The 19256-nt window shown below is 44.4% G+C and overlaps 1 protein-coding gene across 2 annotated transcripts in view; it reads right to left on the reverse strand.

The window, feature by feature from the left end:
• Positions 1-2116: 2116 nt before the first annotated feature.
• Positions 2117-19256, reverse strand: part of LOC132472955 (1-phosphatidylinositol 4,5-bisphosphate phosphodiesterase beta-1-like) — a 35618-nt gene continuing 18478 nt past the window's right edge. The window contains exons 17-32 of one of the 2 annotated variants that reach the window (XM_060072841.1): positions 12545-12629; positions 9904-10028; positions 9140-9294; positions 8685-8849; positions 8069-8168; positions 7515-7619; positions 7128-7240; positions 5972-6122; positions 5415-5468; positions 4940-5117; positions 4511-4643; positions 4056-4132; positions 3474-3563; positions 3079-3136; positions 2863-2949; positions 2117-2402 (exon numbers count right to left, since the gene is read on the reverse strand). In XM_060072841.1, coding sequence (XP_059928824.1) covers positions 2250-2402; positions 2863-2949; positions 3079-3136; positions 3474-3563; positions 4056-4132; positions 4511-4643; positions 4940-5117; positions 5415-5468; positions 5972-6122; positions 7128-7240; positions 7515-7619; positions 8069-8168; positions 8685-8849; positions 9140-9294; positions 9904-10028; positions 12545-12629 — 1829 coding nt within the window. In that variant the 3' untranslated portion in view covers positions 2117-2249. Of the gene's footprint in view, positions 2403-2862; positions 2950-3078; positions 3137-3473; positions 3564-4055; positions 4133-4510; positions 4644-4939; positions 5118-5414; positions 5469-5971; positions 6123-7127; positions 7241-7514; positions 7620-8068; positions 8169-8684; positions 8850-9139; positions 9295-9903; positions 10029-12544; positions 12630-19256 lie in introns of those variants that run through there. The other variant, XR_009529227.1, reaches the window with a different exon arrangement.

The following is a 19256-nucleotide window of genomic DNA, read 5'->3' on the forward strand; positions in this document are numbered from 1 at the left end:
TTACTTTTCTCAAACCCTAACCAACCATGAGTCGATCTATACAGGGACTCTTGGTGATAATATAGCATAATAATAACTGTAGTAGCTACACCTTGAGCAACTAGAGGATGCTAATGTAACCGTACATAGTGCAGATTGAAATAGATAAAAATAATAATAATATTAAATAACACATACCCACATGCACATGCTGGGGCCGATTGGAATATTATTACTTTAAACCTTTTAACAGTCTTTTGGTGTATTTTCCATTCTCAAGCAAGCAAGTAATATTTACTTATAAAATAAGAGCATATTAGTCAGTTCTTTGGGACTTTGGTTGATCAAAACTAAGCTATAATGTATTTTCCCTACAAAAGCCAGATTTACAAAGCATACAAAACAGTTTTGGTTTCACCAACAAGCATTAATCCATCCATCAGGTGCATTTGATCAATGCTTTGGAAGCATGTTCTCAAACACATGTCGTCAGATGTGAAAACATGTTTTCAACAATCTGTACATCTCAAACAGACATTGGACCGGGGAATACACACCATCGCACACACATTTAAACATATTATCCTAACCCTCATAAAACCATGCTGCTTTACCCCAAACCAAATGCATTGGTTTACATAATGTTCAGTTGATATACTGTTCAGAAAGCCAATCATTCATAAATATAGTGAAATGACCTTGCTGGTCAATGTTATTGGAATCATTCAGAAATGAATTATGTTAACATCAGCTGGTTCATAAGCATGTGTCATTTTGATTTCATACTGTAGATTTTACAGATTTGACAGGTTCCCGCTGAGATGCTGGACCAGCTTGTCGTTGTTCTTCAAGCATTGTTTTTCGACTGCAGCCTCAACCTTCCCTCTTACTGGTGGAGCTGATTCTGGTTATTGATTATAAGCGGAGGACAAGGGCTGTAGAATGGATGTTTTGGCGCATAAAGTAGGCATTTTAAAACATGAAATACATAGAAAGAAAAAGCATGAGCCTTAAAAAGATATGTGGATATAATCGTTGCTCGAATGTATTCACTGTGAGCCCAGAAAACACACAGACCCACAAACTGAAATGCCTTTAGATTTGACTAACTTTGGGTGATTTAGTTCCAGTAATTGGCTGGATTAGAATCCACGTAACCCAAAGATGTACACGGATACAGTTGGGTCTTCAGTCAGAACTAGAACTGTCAGTTAAACGCGTTATTAACGGCGTTAACGCAAACCAATTTTAACGGCGTTAAAAAAATTATCGCGCGATTAACGCAAATATTTTATTTCCAAAACAAAGAAGCAAAGAAGCAGTAGCCTGACTGCTATGTTCAAATGACATTTGTTCAAAGCAGTCGTTTAATTGCACTATAGGCTCTTTTTTTGTATCGTCCTGTTTTGATCAGTATATGCCAATGTTGTTATCAATAAAAAATCATTTGCACAAGACAAGCCGATGCACTTCACCATGTTGATAAGAGAATTAAAATGAGAAGAATTATGGGACAAAAAAATCAAGGGATATTTAGCATAGAAAAAGAATTTGCGATTAATCGCGATTAATCGTGAGTTAACTATGACATTAATGCGATTAATCACGATTAAATATTTTAATCGCTTGACAGCTCTAGTCAGAACCAATAAAAGACCTTAACAATAACAATATGTTCACTTATGTATGGAGAGAGATAGAAAGATAGTTAGATAGATAGATAGATAGATAGATAGATAGATAGATAGATAGATAGATAGATAGATAGATAGATAGATAGATAGATAGATAGATAGATAGATAGATAGATAGATAGATAGATAGATAGATAGATAGATAGATAGATAGATAGATAGATAGATAGATAGATAGATAGATAGATCAATAGATAGATGGATGGATGGGTAGATAGATAGATCTATAGAAAGATTGATCCTATATCATGCATGCGACAAGCTTTGGGGATTTGATCAGAATATCAAGGCCTTGAAAATGCTGAGAGTTGCAATCCTCAGAGTTAAAGAGCATTGATATTTATATATATTTATAGAAATATATGTATATATGAAAAATATATAGACCATCTCATATGATGTTTCTCCATCTTCCCTTTGTCTGCTCTCTCTCTCTCTCTCTCTCTCTCTCTCTCTCTCTCTCTCTCTCTCTCTCTCTCTCTCTCTCTCTCTCTCTCTCTCTCTCTCTCTCTCTCTCTCTCTCTCTCTCTCTCTCTCTCTCTCTCTCTCTCTCTCTCTCTCTCTCTCTTTCATATATCATCCGTCTTCCTCTGAGAGAGTGTCATGTGGGGTTGAGGAGCGGGACTTGCTGTGACAGCGGGCCAACTTCCTGTCCAGCAGGAAGTCCTCGATCTCCCCCGGTAACATCTGGAACTTTTCCTGAAAGTCAGCATCCACGGCTCCCAGGAGCTGGGGTTGAAAAAGTGCACACGTGAGCTTTTGGGTGTCACATCCCGTCAGTGTGTTTCCCAGTGTGTGCCAGTTTGTCTTGGTTCTTTGCATCAAGCGTCCCTGCATTTTCCTAACGATATTCACGGTTCCTGTTTTTTTTTTTATCTACTCCCGAATATTGTCTTTGCCTTCTTCCTGCCGGATTGTTTGCCTGATCAACAACTAATTTCCTGTGTATCCCAAGTCATGCTTTTGAGTCCTTTTTCCCCTGCTGCTCACCCAGCTGTTGCATTGTGTGCATGTGCTGAGTGTGATTGTACATGGAGTTTGTATGTGTGTGTGTGTGTGTGTGTGTGTGTGTGTGTGTGTGTGTGTGTGTGTGTGTGTGTGTGTGTGTGTGTGTGTGTGTGTGTGTGTGTGTGTGTGTGTGTGTGTGTGTGTGTGTGCGTGTACATGGAGTTTGTGCGTGCGTGTGTACCGTAGTTTTCTGCTCCAGTATCTCCTGAAGGAGCTGCTCGTTCTGCTCCCCCATCTGGTCCTGACGCTTGGCTTGGGTTTCCTCCAGCTTCAGACAGACAGACAGACAGGGAAGTGACACAGGCATAGAGAGTGATACCCTATAGGAAATATTGCTTGATGGGTACCAAGTTGGAAGACATGCTAGCAGATAACAGACCGAGTCCTCCTCTCTCACCCGCTTGATGTTCTGAACCACTTCGGTGACGTAGGACTTATTGATCTCAATCTTCTCCCTTCATACAGAAGCACAAGGACAGTAGGCCTTCATCAGAAAGGAGCTCTCATAGGGCCAAACACAGGTGGGTCTCATGAAGTTAACTGCTAGACCTCAGTGTTCTGTAATACTATGTGTCGTTGCTCAGTAGACAGTTTGAAAGATGCATCATTGAATAACCCTATATGTTTTAGTATTAAGTATTGCATGGTATGTTATGGGAATGATATGTGGTGGTAAGACGTATTTGTCTATGGCTCAAGGTGTTAGTAATGGATAGGGTCCATAAAGGGGTGGGTAATGATGTGTACAGGAAAGAGAAGGATGGTTTGAATATATGGGACAGCAGAGCTTACTCTTCTGCCAGATGTTTCTCTTTGGTCTTGGCCTGATTGATCTTGTCTGTTCTCCTCCGATCCATTTGCTTCTTCAACTCTTTCTTTTCCCTGTCCAGAGAGTAGAATACAGTGAGCGGAGCTCACATCACAATGAAGGTAGGACTCCAATGTCTTCTGCCGTCCATGCTGGTCTGTTCTGGGTTATTAAATGTGTTTAGGCTGACTTTGAGCATTGTGTCAGTTTGTTGATCCAAATGGGTTAACAGTCACTGTACCTAAACAAAATGCCCAATACCCAGATGCCCAATACCCTGATGCAATCTGATGGCTTGGACATCAGATTGCATCATGGGATTTAGTATTCAAGAGAGTAGTAATGTAAAGTCCTGAATAAATGTAAATATACCGTATCCTATGTCAATCAAAACGTGTATCCTATGTTAATCACTAAACAATGACCAAAACGCTATTAGTAACGTTAACATTTTAGTGCTACTATACTTTCAAAATGCCGACGGTCATTGAGATGTGACGTCACGATATGTAAGCACTAATATAAATAAAATCATACTCTAATCTCATATGTATGAACTGGCTCACTTATCACAGATGTCTTTGAGTTTCTTCATCTGAGTGTTGTGATTCTCCTCCGCCAGGCCGGTGAGTCGCTCGGTCAGCTGTAAGACAAGGAGGACCCTGAGACAGGAACGCTAGAACATTCAGCTATATGTTCGTTACACCCTCACAACCAGTTTACAATATAGTCCAGGTCCAAAACAGTGACAACAATGGGGCAGCAGTTGGGTGGATTGACTGACTTTGTTAGAGATTGTATTTAGTGTTTTGGTGTGATAGGGTAATTGACTAAAGTCATTAAAGAATGTATTTGGTTTGTTTCAGTGATAGTGTGTAGTTGACTAACGCCATCAGAGATTGTATTTGGTTTGTTGCAGTGATAGTGTGTAGTTGCAAGGGTAATATAAGGTTCATTGGTGTTCCAAACATGGAAGAAGCAGAAGCAGCAGTATGGTGATGTGGCTGTGTGGGAGGCCCACCGTTTTGATGTGTTCCCTCTGCAGGTATTTCTGACTGAAGTACTGCTCCTGTCTCAGAGCCAGGAGATGCTTGTGCTGCTCCTCCTTCAGCTGCTGCAGCTCCTCCTCCCGCTCGCCTTCTGCAGACTCACTCCTTAGAAACACACACACACACACATTAACACACACACACCTACACAAGCATGCATATGCACGCATACACACTAGCACGCACAGACACATGCGAGCACAGATGCATTTGCATACGCACACAAAAACACGCAGACGCATTAACGCCTCCACAAACACACGCATGCACAGACGCATGCAAAAACAGGCACATTCCCAAACGCACACACATTCATGCACATTCACGCACAAACACACACACACACACACACACACACGCACACACACGCACACACACACACGCAAGCGCTCTCCCTGTGCCTGTTCTTGCTGTGCTGTCGCGCGGTCTTCTTGTGGCGGTTGTTGAGGTCTCTGATGAGCTCAGAGGTCTTCTTCTGGTGCCGTCTCACCAGCTCTTTGAGCTCCTTGAACTGTCGCCTCTGTTCCTTCTGGTAGCCCTTGAGCTGCTGCAGGCTCTCCAGCGAACACAGCGGGAGGTCTGGGGACAGGGTCACTCAGTGAAGGCCTATGAATCTGGCCCTCTGCTGATACGGCTGGCCGTCAGAATGTTCAGCGTATTGATTAAAGAGTTGGGTGCTCTGGCAGACTGTTTATTGATTATATTTATATTACATGATTTAACTTACAAATGTGCAGGCACGCGGTATAAGAGTCAAAGGGGTCGCTTCTTACAAAATATTAAAGCAATCTCACATGCATATGTCTGAATATCGAGGAGACTAGCCCTCTGGTCAATTTGACTTATGGTATTAATGTGGTAATTTGTATGACTAACCTATCAGAACACTGAGCACCAGATCTTCTGTTTTGGCCGCGGGCTTGGCCGCTTCTGTTGGAACACCAATGGAAGACAACATCACAAGATCACGGAAAATAGTTAAATAGGAGTAGAATATTTAGGAATAGAAGGGGGGAGGAGGAGGAGGAGGAGGAGGAGGAGGAGGAGGAGGAGGAGGAGGAGGAGGAGGAGGAGGAGTTAGAATAGAAGGAATAGGAGTTAGAATAACTAGAAAAGGAGGAATTCTGGAAGGACATTTACGGAGGTTTGAAGCTGAGTTTGAATTGAGAGGCAGCTGAAGGCTGCCCCCTGCTGGAAGAGAGCGATAAGAGGCTCTGGCCGTGGTGCTGAAGGACATGAGCTGATTCTGAGTCAACGGGGGTTGAGTGGAATTGAAGGGGAATCAAGAGCTTCTGGTTCGATTCCCTGGCTTTGTGTTGCATTAAACCCATGCTATGTGGTATTCCTATAAGTGGTAGCAGACAGTGTATGTATTTGTTCTGTATTTCTTTAATTTGGTGTTGGAGGATTGCCACTGGAGCAGAATGTGTTACCTGTGGCTGCTGCCTGCTGATTGGCTGCGGTTGCCTTTGGTGTCGTGGTGATTTGCGTTTGGCTGGTTGGCCCAGGGGCGGGGCTAAGACCATTCTCAACGGGGATTGGCCCTGGGTCGTTCTTCCGGTCGAAAGAGCTCTCAGCCTCCTCCTGAATAGGAAACAGGGCTTTAGACATTAAGATAAGCTTCAAAGAATCAAATACAACCTGACCTGTTTGCAATGTGTTTGTTTGAGTAAACTTTGAATGTTTGGATATTAGTATTAGGTCTGTGTACGTTGGTATCCTTTGGTCTGTCCCTGTCCTCTATCTAAGGACTCTCTTAAAATCTGTTGAATGGTTCACTCCATCCTTACCTACAATATCCCCAGATTGAACGGCATATAAGTTACATCATCACAATTTGTACTCTTTTTACCTTTACTTTTCTAGAACATGCTAAATATCAACTTATTGAAGGACCACATTGATGTGATTGTGATGTATTGCAATTATATTAGTGGATACAGTCTTCAGCTTGAGAAGGTTTCATAGTATCTCATAAAACACCACTTACTAGTACTTATGTTAAAATATAAATAAATAAATTAAAAAGTTAAAAAGGAGGCACGACCAGTGGAGAGGAGACCTCGGGGAAGACCCAGGACTAGGTGGAGAGAATATATCTCAACACTGGCCTGAGAACCCGTCAGGCTCCCCCCCTTCAGAGCTGGTCAATGTGGCCCGGGAAAAGGAAGTCTGGGGTCCCATGCTTGAGCTGCTGCCCCCACGACCTGACCTCCGATAAGCGGTCTGAAGATGAGGATGAGGAGTTAGAAAAAAGGTTGACAATTGAACAACCTTTACTTCTTGAGATATCCCTTCATTTGATCAGTGCACTTCAGCTCTTTGTGTTTCCCCTTAAGTAGAGGGCATCGAGGAACATCGTTCAGACCTCAGTGTGGGCCTCCTCCTCTCCTTAAGTAGAGGAACATGGTTCAGACAGACCTCAGTGTGGGCCTCTTCCTCTCCTTAAATAATTGGTGGGAACATGGTTCAGACCTCAGTGTGGGCCTCCTCCTGTCCTTAAGGAATGGGGGGGAACATGGTTTGGGCAGACCTCAGTGAGGGCCTCTTCCTCTCCTTAATTAGAGGGAAGAGGAGCATGGTTCAGACCTCAGTGTGGGCCTCCTCCTCTCCGTCCTCCTGGGTCAGGGCAGCCAGCGCCTTGGACCGCTGCTCCAGCAGGTTGACGTAGCGGATGGGGTTGGACAGCGCCTCGATCACATCTGCCCAGTGTGAAGAATAACACTAGGATGTGACACACAGCTGGTACTGAGCTGATGACAGCATGACATATCAGAAACTATCACAATATATTATGCACAATTACAATTACAATTTGCAAAAGTTTAACATTAAAGTGCATTTCGATGTTGATATGCATGTGTACAGGGGGCTGTGTGGATGTATGTGTGATAGATGCATCTGCACACATGAATGGGTGTGTCAGCGTGCGTCTATTCGTGTGTCTGTGAATCTGTATGTATTGGAGCCTTATACCTGCAAAAGTGTCCGGTACATAATCCTTAACCTCTAGCTGCACAAACACAGCGGGCAGAATCAGGTTCTGGTTCCTCTCGTTCCTCAGACCGATGTAGCGATAACCTGAAGTACAAATAACACAAACTCTATTCAAGTTGCAAGTTAAATAAAATATCACAAATACTTGCTCACGTTTTGATCATACATTTGTAATGTATTGGGGCTAATTGATTGGATTCAAATTGGATTCAGGACCTGTTTGTACCAATGGTGAGTATTGGATTGTGACTCAGAGTCAAGGCTAGAGCTCTGGCTACAATCAATCTGCCATTGATGGCAGATTGATTGGCTTGCGTCTAACAAAAATACATTTCTACAAAAGATAAGATGTGAGGGGTATAAATAGGTGTCAATAAAAGCAATGTTTCCATTTTATAAATACATATCTCCATATTCCAGTTAAATACAGTTTCTTTACCCTTTAAAGCTTTCAGTCAATTTTTTACAAAGGTTTTGTTCTGAACTGTATAAGGCATTTGTCGTAGTAACTCTTTCCCTGAGATGGAGCACACCTGGTCGTATGGCAGACACTGGAATGATGCGATGACCGATGAACTTTCCTCCCTCTTCAAAAGCAGCGATTCTCAGCGAGGCCAGGGTAGGAAGAATCACCTGTAAAAGATCAACGTGAGGAAACAACCAAACTGACCTACTAACCAACAACCAAAACAATCAGACAGACTGACTAATTCAATGAATAACTTACTAACAAACTAATTAAGCAACGAACAAACCAACTAATCAACCAACTAAACTGTGTGTTTCCACAAAAACCTTATTTATTTGCAGCAGCCTTGGTAAATCTGGAGTTTATTGGGACAAGAGTTTCCGTGCAGTGTTGCGCACGCTCAACCTCTAGTACCCCAGTCAATAATGCAACAAATTACTGAGCGCACAATATAATAACATTTTGCCTATAATGTTACATTTTGGTTCACCTATTACATAATGAAAAGAATAATAATTCTCTCCTTACGTTATGATGCAAGCATAATGATTTTCTCCTTATAGTGTGAGCATTTGAGGTGTCCTAGCCAAGACAGGCAAGATTGACCTACAGTCACACATAGCCTTCACAGAAAACATTAGAAAAATTCTCACCTTCTCTCATACCTCTGTCTATCTCACCTTTTTGAAGACCACTGCCTCCTCGTCCCACACAGGGTTGATGGCGTTGTTCTGAGAGGTTTTGGTCCTCAGTGCTTTTCTCCTGGTGTCAACAGGAAGTCCGAACATCTCCACCTCAACATACACACCCACTCTGCGCTCGGTAAGGAACTGGCCTGAGATCACCTGACACATTAAATAAATAAATACAAAAAATTGAATACTATTTTTCCATTTTTACCAACTATACCTTTGTGTTTTATATTTCTTTGAATCTAATGTCAACTTTGTCCCAGTATTAAAGTTATCTTATCAAAATTTGAATGATGCTATATGAATACAGGAAAGGATGTGATACAAACTCGGCAGAACTCAAAATAACAATGGCAGTTTTTTTGGTATTAATTGCAAAGGCCTTGTTGCATAATCATCACAGCACCCCACATGTGCTAGAGAAAGAACAAGAAGGATATTACCTTGACAGAAAGAGTGTTGGCGACAATGCCGTCGACTGTGTTCTCTGTGAAAGGGTCAAAGTGTTTGTCCGGCCTTCTCATGAACTCGGGCTTCAGCCTGTACCCGCTGCGGCCATTGTACTCATACATGAAGAGATTCAGCTGTGTGGAAAGGTCTGGAACCGGTAGAGGAAGCAAGCCATACTGGTTCAAAGTACAGATGATGAGGTATGAATGCTGTTTCAGGATAAGATATGCAATCTAGTCTCTTTTAGAGGAAACAGTGATGGTTGAGGTAATCAGGTAACGTCTTTAAGAGCAAAGGCTGGACTCTGATCTGTGAAGTTGGTGCAGTGGGTCTGCTCTTGTAGACAAGGGCGAAATGAGGGGTTTGAAAGCCTTGTCCCATTTCATCCACTTTACACTTAACTGCATTGAGAGACACATTTATCCAATTTTAATAACATGATCAGTGTCGTGCAATATCATTTCTTAAATAATATATTTCATACAGAGATTCTTCCCTTCTTAATTTCTGCGCATATATACATATTTACAGACAGAAATTTCCAAAAAGAACGGCACTGACATAAATAAATGGAAATAAAAACATAAAACTAACACCCTACAACCTGGTGTCATGCAATTTTATCTGTCATATAAATATGAAACATTTATTTTAGGTCACCAGCTCCTAAAGAAACTTGGCATCACGTATTTTGGGAGCAGTTTGGACAACAGCAGGGAGTTTGGACAGAGAAAGAGTTCAGAGGTTAAACTCTCACCTATCGTTTGGTAGTTGAGCGCCACCAGCTGACAGCCGGCGTTCCAGAAGAGTTGAGGCATGAAGTTAGAGGAGTCCACTCGCGTCCCCTTAGGGTATATACGACTCAGCTGGGATTTATTGTATCTGGTCAAGAGATTGGGTTAAGGCATGAGATACTTCAGCACAAAAAAAAGAAGAACAAAAGAAACCTTCAGCCTAAGTTTAAAGGAGGTTTTTTTCCCCTCAATGTGTTTTCCGAGGTTAAATAAACTAAAAAAAAAAAAAAAAAGTGTTTATTAGTTTTATTTTGGGGGTATATTTTTTGTTATCACCTCAAATGTCCGAACAGGTGATTGCAATTCCTGTTGTGTTATCTTTCATCATATTTACTGTAATTAATTAACCAATGATGTCTGGTCTGGTGTTTTGCTCATCTGACACCACAGGACCAATTCTCAGATGCGTCTCGAACCTCTTTCAATTTGTCAAGGGCTGTACTCAACAGACACAGACCAGAAGGTCTCTGGACACCATTGGATAGACCAATCAGAAGCCGCCATATAATCAACATCAGTCATCTTGGTTGTTTATGTATATGCCTCAACAGCACACATAGGGTGCTCCTCTGTACATTGTATCAAGCCCCCCCATATTAGATAGATGCTGTGATTGGCAGGTCCGCTGGAAATCAATCTTGAAGGGGTTTTGGCGTAACGCATACGCCAAAGCAAATCAAACATGAGCTGCAGATCGGTCTGGTCTCCAGGCTGCCAATGTGCTGTGCAAGCTCATGTAGAAGGACACGGTAGCCCCCTGCAACATTCCAGCTATTACAGCTATAACATTACAGCTACTTGAGTTTGTTAAATACAAACTATCGAACTCAGGAGTGGACCAAACAACCAGTCCGAGAACCAGCCGAAGAGATGGTCTCGGTTCGCTTCAAAATTAACCCTTGGGGAGTTTGCTTGAGATGTTTCAGGTGTTTTCCTGAAATGGAAGTGAAATTTAAATGAAAATGTGAATGGCATCTTCACTGTGTTAAACCATATTTTAAAAGATGCAGATGTTCCTGTCTGGCTGTTAGCCCTGTAATAGTGGCAACTGTGGCTCATAGGTTAATTGAGCCACACCCATTCTGGTGCTCCTGAAGAGGGCCAGAGTTCTAGACTGGAGGGAGGCTTGAGTTGTACAAGTGAATCGACTGCTGTGGTAGTTTGTTTTAAGTAAAAATATGCTTTTTACCAACAACATTGTGCATCAAGGAAACTCTTTTTCACACACCTCCTCCACCATTAAGAGCACGCACAGTGGAATGTTTTCCTGAGGCAGCTACGGAAACTGAACGTCTCCAGCTCTGTTCGGTCCAGGTTTTACAGAGCCACTGTTGAAAGCTATCTGACTTCGTCCATCTCAGTGTGGTATGCCTCAGCATCCGTCAATGCAAATAACAGGCTGCAACGTATCGTGCTCACAGCAGAAAGGCTGACTCGACAGGGGCAGTCTCAATCAGTGACCTGCAAGAGGCCAGGGTCAGGAAGAGGGCAGGTCAAATTTCTGCCGATAAGTCTCATCCGGCAAAGGTCTTTGAGCTCCTCCCCTCGGGTAGGAGGTACCGTGCCATCAGGACAAGGACCTCTGGTTCAAGATAGCTTTTTCCTTAAGGTTATTTCTCTCGTCAATCAATGACTAGTACTACACACCGCCCCCCCCCCCCCCCCCCCTCCCCCCTTCTGAATTGGACAATTTTATTATTCCTTATTTATAGAACTGATTTTAATATCATGTTTTATTAGAGCTATGCGTATTTTACTGTCTGTCTAGTTGTGTGTTAAGCACTGGATGGCAAGTTATATTCCTGTGTGTCTATTGATGCAATAGCCGATTCTGATTCTGAAAGCGACCGCACTTCAGTCCTTTCCAGTTCTAAAAATCATAAGCTTCTTTGGACGTAACAGGCTCTTGCTCAGCCGCGCACATTATGGGAAATATTACTACTCCAATATTAGCAGGACATTGTAGGACCGTCGGTTGAAAATGAGTCATGGCTCAACATGGAGCAAAAAGGAGACGGAATGACTATTTGATATTTGGGCAGATAAGCCACATAAAAAGTAACCTGACGTGAGAGGTTAAGTTGTTTTTGTTTTTTTTAACCAGAAGAATGCGTAATTGAGATTAAACATCTCCTTCTCAAGTGACCTGGCCAAGAAAGGCTGCAGTAGCCTACAGTCACATATAACCGACAAACAAAACATTAGAAAAATAAAACAACTAAAACAGTCGGCAGGGGGGAGAGGGGATATCAATATCGCAAGTCATTTCGGGAGGCTCAAGGAGAAGAGTAATATTAAGTATGAGCAACAAAGTATAAAGAAATTTCGGGAGGCTCAAGGAGGAGCATAATACTACCTTTTAGCAACAAAGTGTAGTCTTGTGTTGGACTCTATAGACATAATTCACCATACTGTGTTATTGACATGTTTTCGTTCCGTGTTATAGGGACTCTGTCTCTTTATAAGCTTTGATTCAGGTATGTGTGGATTTCGAAGGATTATCGTTAAGAATATTTATTTAAATGCAGAAGAGGGCTGCTGGGATGTGGTGTGTCGTCGCCATGCTGAAGTGGTGTGTCGTTGCTATGGTGATGTGAAGGATACTCCACAAACTCCACAGGGGACTTGGTGAGGTGCTCCAGTGCTTTGGTCTCTACAAAGGACGACATCTGGAAACACCTGCCAGCCTCTGGACACACACACGCGCGCACACACACACACACACACACACACACAATCAAGAGTTTAGAGGGTCAATGTTGTCAGAAATATAGTAGTGTGGCAGGTCAAATGACTGGTCATGCTTTGGTAGACCTGTGTCGTAGTATAAGTAGTAGTAGTAGTAGTATCACTAGTAGTGGTAGTGGTAGAAGTAGTTGTAGTAGTTGCAGTAGTGCTGCTCCATTTCACAGCTTTTTTCCAAGGTGAGGATAAAAGCATCGAAAGAGGTGAAAACCATGATAAGTCGGGGCATGTGGATAGTTTCCGTTATGCCGATGGGGCGATTGTCGGTCTTGTCCACGCCAGTCGCAAGGAGCCTGACGTCACATACGAGACATGTAGTCATTCTCATTGTGTTTTCTCTCCAGCATTTAACTGAACAATTTCACAATAAACTGTCAAACTAAAGGCTGGGACCAGAAAATAATTACTTTCTCTCGATTGAAAGTAATTATTTTCTGGTCCCAGTCTTTATATGCCCTGGATTACACATATGTTGTTTGTGGATTTAAATGATAATTTACCACCCATTTCACCCCACTTTGTCACTACTCAGAACAGGAATCAATTGCAGATCAAAAGGATGTATTCACAAACAGTCCAGCAGGCAAATCAGATTCCAGGTACAGGCGGGGTTCATAAACAGGCAGGCAGGCAGACAGATACAGACGGGCAAGAGAACCAAAACCGATAGGCAGAAGACTTAGTCCAAAACAGGCCGGGTTCAAAACCGGGAAGAACAGTAAACTATAACTTCTCTTTAAAGAGCTTCACGCTAGTCTCACTCACGTGGCAGTCAGGTAGCAAACAGTACATACCATGACGATCTGACAAAGTGAACAGAAAGGGTAGTGTTTAAATACTCCACCAATCAATACCAAATGAGAGACAGGTGAACAGAGAAAATGGAGGGAAACAAATAAAGGCAGGAAGTTGCTTAAATAAGGACATGGGTGTTACTCCGGGCACATGACCAACACATGGCTACAAACATAAACAAAGTCCAGAATTATCACACTCCAACAGGTAGGGGGAGACAAAAACAACAGTCCATACGAGAATCCTGACAGTACCCCCTCCTCTACCAACGCTTCCTGGCGTTGACCGTGGAAGGAGCAGGGTGCTGACGGTGAAAGTCTTTGATGAGCGAGGGGTCAACAATGTTCCGGGCAGAGACCCAGCTCCTCTCTTCGGGGCCGTAGCCCTCCCAGTCCACCAGGTACTGGTGGCCCCGACCCCGACGGCGGACGTCGAGCAGGCGGCAAACTTTGTAGACCTCAGACCCATCAACGAGTCTGGGGGGTGGTGGGGGTTTGGGGTCGGGGTTGGGACCCAGACGCCTACACCGGAAGGGCTTGACACGGGACACATGGAAGGTGGGGTGGATGCGGCGGAGGGCAGGAGGGAGGTTCAAGCGAACTGCAGAGGGATTGACCACCCTGGAGTAGAGGCCGATGAAGCGTGGATTCAATTTTGGGGAAGTCACCTTCAGAGGAAGGTCACGCGTGGAAAGCCACACCCGCTGCCCCTGGGTGTAATGGGGAGCCCTGATGCAGCGACGGTCTGCCTGACTCTTCGTTCTGGTCTGTGTGCGAAGAATGGCGGCCCGGGTCCGCCTCCACGTTCTGTGACAGCGTTGGATGAATGTCTGTGCTGAGGGAACCCCAACCTCCACCTCCTGGGCCGGGAACAATGGAGGCTGGTAGCCGAGGCAGCACTGAAACAGTGACAGACCAATTTAAGTAGATGGCAAGGAGTTCATGGAGTACTCCACCCATGGCAGCTGAAGGCTCCAGGCTGTAGGGTCCTGTGACGTCAGACACCGCAATGCTGTCTCCATCTGCTGGTTGGCTCGCTCCGACTGGCCGTTTTACTGGGGATGAAAACCTGAAGACAGACTGACTTTAGCACCGAGAAGGCTGCAAAAAGCACGCCAAAAATTAGAGGTGAACTGGGGACCTCTGTCTGAGACCACATCCACTGGGAGCCCGTGTAGCCTGAAGACATGCTGCACGAGTAAGTCCGCTGTCTCTTTGGCAGAGGGTAACTTGGGTAAGGGGACCAAGTGCACGGATTTGGAAAAGCGGTCAACAATAGCGAGGATTGTTGTGGTACCGTGAGATGGTGGCAAACCTGTGACAAAGTCCAGGGCATCCGGACTTTGTCACCAAACTAAAAATGGCTCCTTAGCTCCCTCCAGCCAATGACGCCACTCCTCTAGGGCCAATTTTACTGCCAATAGCTCTCTGTCCCCAATGTCGTAATTGCGTTCAGTGGGAGTGAGTTTGTGGGAGTAGAATGCACAGGGGTGGATCTTCTGATCTGCCCCAGACTTCTGAGAGAGAATAGCACTCACCCCAACATCTGTGGTTAGGGGAGCAGCCACTAGACCATAGTTGCGGATGAACCGCCGGTAGAAGTTAGCAAATCCCAGGAATCTTTGTAGCTCCCGCCTAGACGTTGGACGCTCCCAGTCGGTGACTGCTTTTACTTTCGGACCATCCATCTGGACCTCTCCTGCTGTGATGACATACTACAGGAAGGAAACAGTCTCTTTGTGAAATTCACATTTCTCCGCTTTAACGAACAGTTGGTTTTCCAAAAGGCGCTGCAGGACACTACGAACATGCTGGGAGTGCTGGGAAACCGACAGAGAAAAAATGTAAATGTCATCTAGGTAAACAAAAACAAACTTGTTAAGCATGTCCCTCAGAACATCATTAATCAGACCCTGGAACACAGCTGGGCAGTTGGTGAGACCAAATGGCATGACTAAATACTCATAGTGACCTGAAGGAGTATTAAATGCAGTCTTCCATTCATCCCCCTCCTTTACTCGGACCAGATTGTAAGCACTGCGGAGATCCAACTTGCTGAAAATCTTGGCCCCCTGCAACAGCTCAAAAGCTGAGGACATCAAAGGCAGAGGGTAGCGGTTCTTCACCGTGATGTTGTTTAGGCCCCTATAGTCTATACAAGGACGCAGGGCACCGTCCTTCTTCCCTACGAAGAAAAACCCGGCACCAGCAGGCGAGGAAGAGGGGCGGATGATACCGGCAGCTAGTGATTCACCGATGGATTTGTTCATAGCTGCGATTTCGGGAGGAGACAAGGAATAGAGACAGCCCCTAGAAGGTGATGTACTAGGTAGAAGATCGATGGCCAGGTCATAGGGTCGGTGTGGTGGCAGGGAGGTTGCACAGGCTTTACTGAACACGGCCTTGAGATCCAGGTACGCAGGGGGGTAAAAGCATTATTTTGACAGTAATTCAGACGGAATGGGCTCCAGCCTAGGATGGTGTTATTAGCCCAATCAATATGTGGATTGTGCTTTACCAGCCATGGCCGGCCGAGAACGATGGGAGCAGTCGGTGACTCTAACATATGGAACACTAGGTTCTCTTGATGATTGCCAGAAATGAGTAGACTCACCGGGGACGTGACATGGGTTATCTGGGAGAACCTTACTCCGGTTAGTGCTCTTGCCTCCAGGGTTGTCTTCAGCTGGGCTGGGACGAGGTGTAGCTCAGAAGCCAGAGAGGTGTCCATGAAATTGCCATCAGCTCCCGAGTCAATAAGTGCGGACACGAGGTGGGAATGAGCTCCTGTAATGAGCGTGGCAGGGTCAAGGGTACGGATGGTAGAAGAGGGATGAAGAGGAGTGATGCTCACCAGTAATCCCCCTCCTACGGGTGAGCGTTGCCTTTTGCTGGGCATTGGGGGGAGTAATGACCCGGTTTACCACAATACATTTAAGAATTGGTGTCCCTTCTTCTCTGTCTCTCGGCTGGGGACAGATGGGTACGGTCCACTTGCATGGGCTCTGGTACGCTGGGGTCAGCTGGCACTGGCAGGGACGGGAGAGGGGCCTCCGAGGAGGGTGACCTCGGAGGAGGGCGGAACTCTCGCTCCCCGGCGCGCTGCTTCAGACGTTTGTCCACTCGGATGGCAAGCTCGACGAGGTCATCAAAGGTGGAAGGCAGTTCACGGGTGGCGATCTCATCCTTGATGACCTAAGAGAGTCCATAGAGGAAGGCATCATACTGGGCATCTGAATTCCAGCCACTGGTGTTGGCGAGGGTGGGGAAGTCTATAGCATAGTCGGAAGCAGACCTCTTGGCTTGACGGATCTGCAACATCACTCTGGCGGCCTCTCTCCCATGCACCGAGCGATCGAAGACCTCCTTCATCTCACCTATGAATGCCTGATAGCTGAGACAGACTGGGGAGTTGGAGTCCCAAACCGCAGTTCCCCACTCTCTTGCACGGCCCGTCAAGAGGGTTATGACATATGCAACCCGGGACTGATCCAACGGAAAGGTGGCGGGCTGCAGCTGGAACACCAGCGAACATTACGAAAGGAAAGATCTGCATGTTCCTGGTTCCCCGGCATAAAGTGCAGGAGCTGGCATTCGGGGCTCTCGGAACAGGTTACCAGATGGGCCGGGTGGGTCGGGCGGTGTCCAGAGACCTTTCAACTGTCTCAAACTGGGCTTAATGTCGACCGAGATGCGCTCCTTTCCTCTCAAGCACAGTCTTCACCTGATTCAGATCTGCTGATTCCATCTTGGTCAGATCGTACTGTCACGACTCAGAACGGGAATCAATTGCAGATCAAAAGGATTTATTCACAAACAGTCCAGCAGGCAAATCAGATTCCAGGTACAGGCGGGGTTCATAAACAGGCAGGCAGACAGATACAGACGGACAGGTACAGGCAAGAGATCCAAAACCGATAGGCAGAAGACTTAGTCCAAAACAGGCAGGGTTCAAAACCGGGAAGAACAGTAAACTATAACTTCTCTTTAAAGAGCTTCACGCTAGTCTCACTCACGTGGCAGTCAGGTAGCAAACAGTATATACCGTGACGATCTGACAATGTGAACAGAAAGGGCAGTGTTTAAATACTCCACCGATCAATACCAAATGAGAGACAAGTGAACAGAGAAATTGGAGGGAAACAAACAAAGGCAGGAAGTTACCCAAATAAGGACATGGGTGTTACTCCGGGCACATGACCAACACATGGCTACAAACATAAACAAAGTCCTGAATTATCACACTCCAACAAGTAGGGGGAGACAAAAACAACAGTCCATACGAGAATCCTGACAAACTTGTGTAAATTGTTTCAATGTATCTTGTTCTTGTGTTTTTTATGATTGTTGATTTTGTTTGTTAAACACTGCCCTGTAAGGTGACCTTGAGTGCTATGAATGGCGCCCTCAAATGAAATTAATTATTAAATAAATTATTATTATCAAGTTTGTTTTGGTTTGACCGCAGCGAGTCAGCGACTAGTGGGTCTGAGAGGAGTCGAGTCTGAGAACGAACGAGACGAACGAGAGAGAGGAACCAGTTCGGTTCGTTCGTTTTAAAGATTCGTTCATTCGAACTGATTCGGTCGCGACCGAGCCACCTCTACCGCAGACATCTTGGAGGCAGAACGGGCAGAACTCATCGCGATCATCTTTAATGTTGCTGCAACGATGCATCATATATTCTGTTGAATTCACAACATCCGAAGCATCGATCGATGAAAGATTTGAGCATGAGTTAGAGACAAATAGAAGAAACTACGAAGAAGAGGCGTCGCGAACGAATTCGTAACCGGCCAATTAGAGCGTCTTTTTTGCTTAATTTAACATATAACAAACATTGGGACAAATGAATTTGATTTCTGTGTTTAAGTTAGAAAACAGGTAGTATAATCTTCAGCTAACTGTCAATAATAATAAATAAAATCAATATACACGTGCAGCTGTGAACTCATGTATTGTAATTTATTGTATGACTTTTGATATGATAAGAACTATGTTTTAGCGTTCACAACTAACTACTCAGTAACTACTGAGTAGTTAGTTGTGTCAATATTTAAATATGTTTTTAGTAGTAGTATTAGTGGTGGCAGTAATATTCGCAGTAGTAGAATAAGTAGTAGCAGTAGTGGTAGTAGTAGTTGTGGTCATAGCAGTGGCATTAGTAATAGCAGTAGAAGAAGAAGTAGTAGAAGTAGTGGCAGCACTAGTATAGGTCATAGTAGTAGTAGAAGCAGTAGTGGTAGTAGTGGTCATAGTAGAAGTGGTGGTAGTAGTAGTAGTCGTATAAGTAGTAGAGGACATAGTAGTAGAATGGTATTAATAGTAGTAGCAGAGGTCATTGAAGTAGTGGTAGTAGTAGCAGTAGTGTTAGTAGTAGTAGTGGTCATAGTAGTAGTAGTGGTAATAGTAGTAGTCGCCATAGTGGTAGTAGTCTGTGGTTCCAAGAGTTTAACTTGGTGCGTTGCACACTGGAGATGTCCAGTGTGGACATCTCCTCAGTGGCCACTGTCTCTCTCTCTGCTGACCTAAGACCAGTGGTGTAGTCTACGTGATACGCAGGTATACGCCGTATACCAACTAGGAACGCACCAGGATTTGCGTATACCCACTTAAAAATGTGCACGGATACGTATCAATCGTCTTGTGACAGATCTTTCACTTCTGTGTTTATTTCGCGCAAATACCGGTTGGGTATAACTGCAATAAAATACTTTAAGCAGGGGAAGTTATCTCCTACATTCACCATTCATAAAATTCCCCCTGCCCAGGCTGTC

Source organism: Gadus macrocephalus, chromosome 15, assembly GCF_031168955.1.
Source record: "Gadus macrocephalus chromosome 15, ASM3116895v1".
NCBI classification, from domain to species: domain Eukaryota; kingdom Metazoa; phylum Chordata; class Actinopteri; order Gadiformes; family Gadidae; genus Gadus; species Gadus macrocephalus.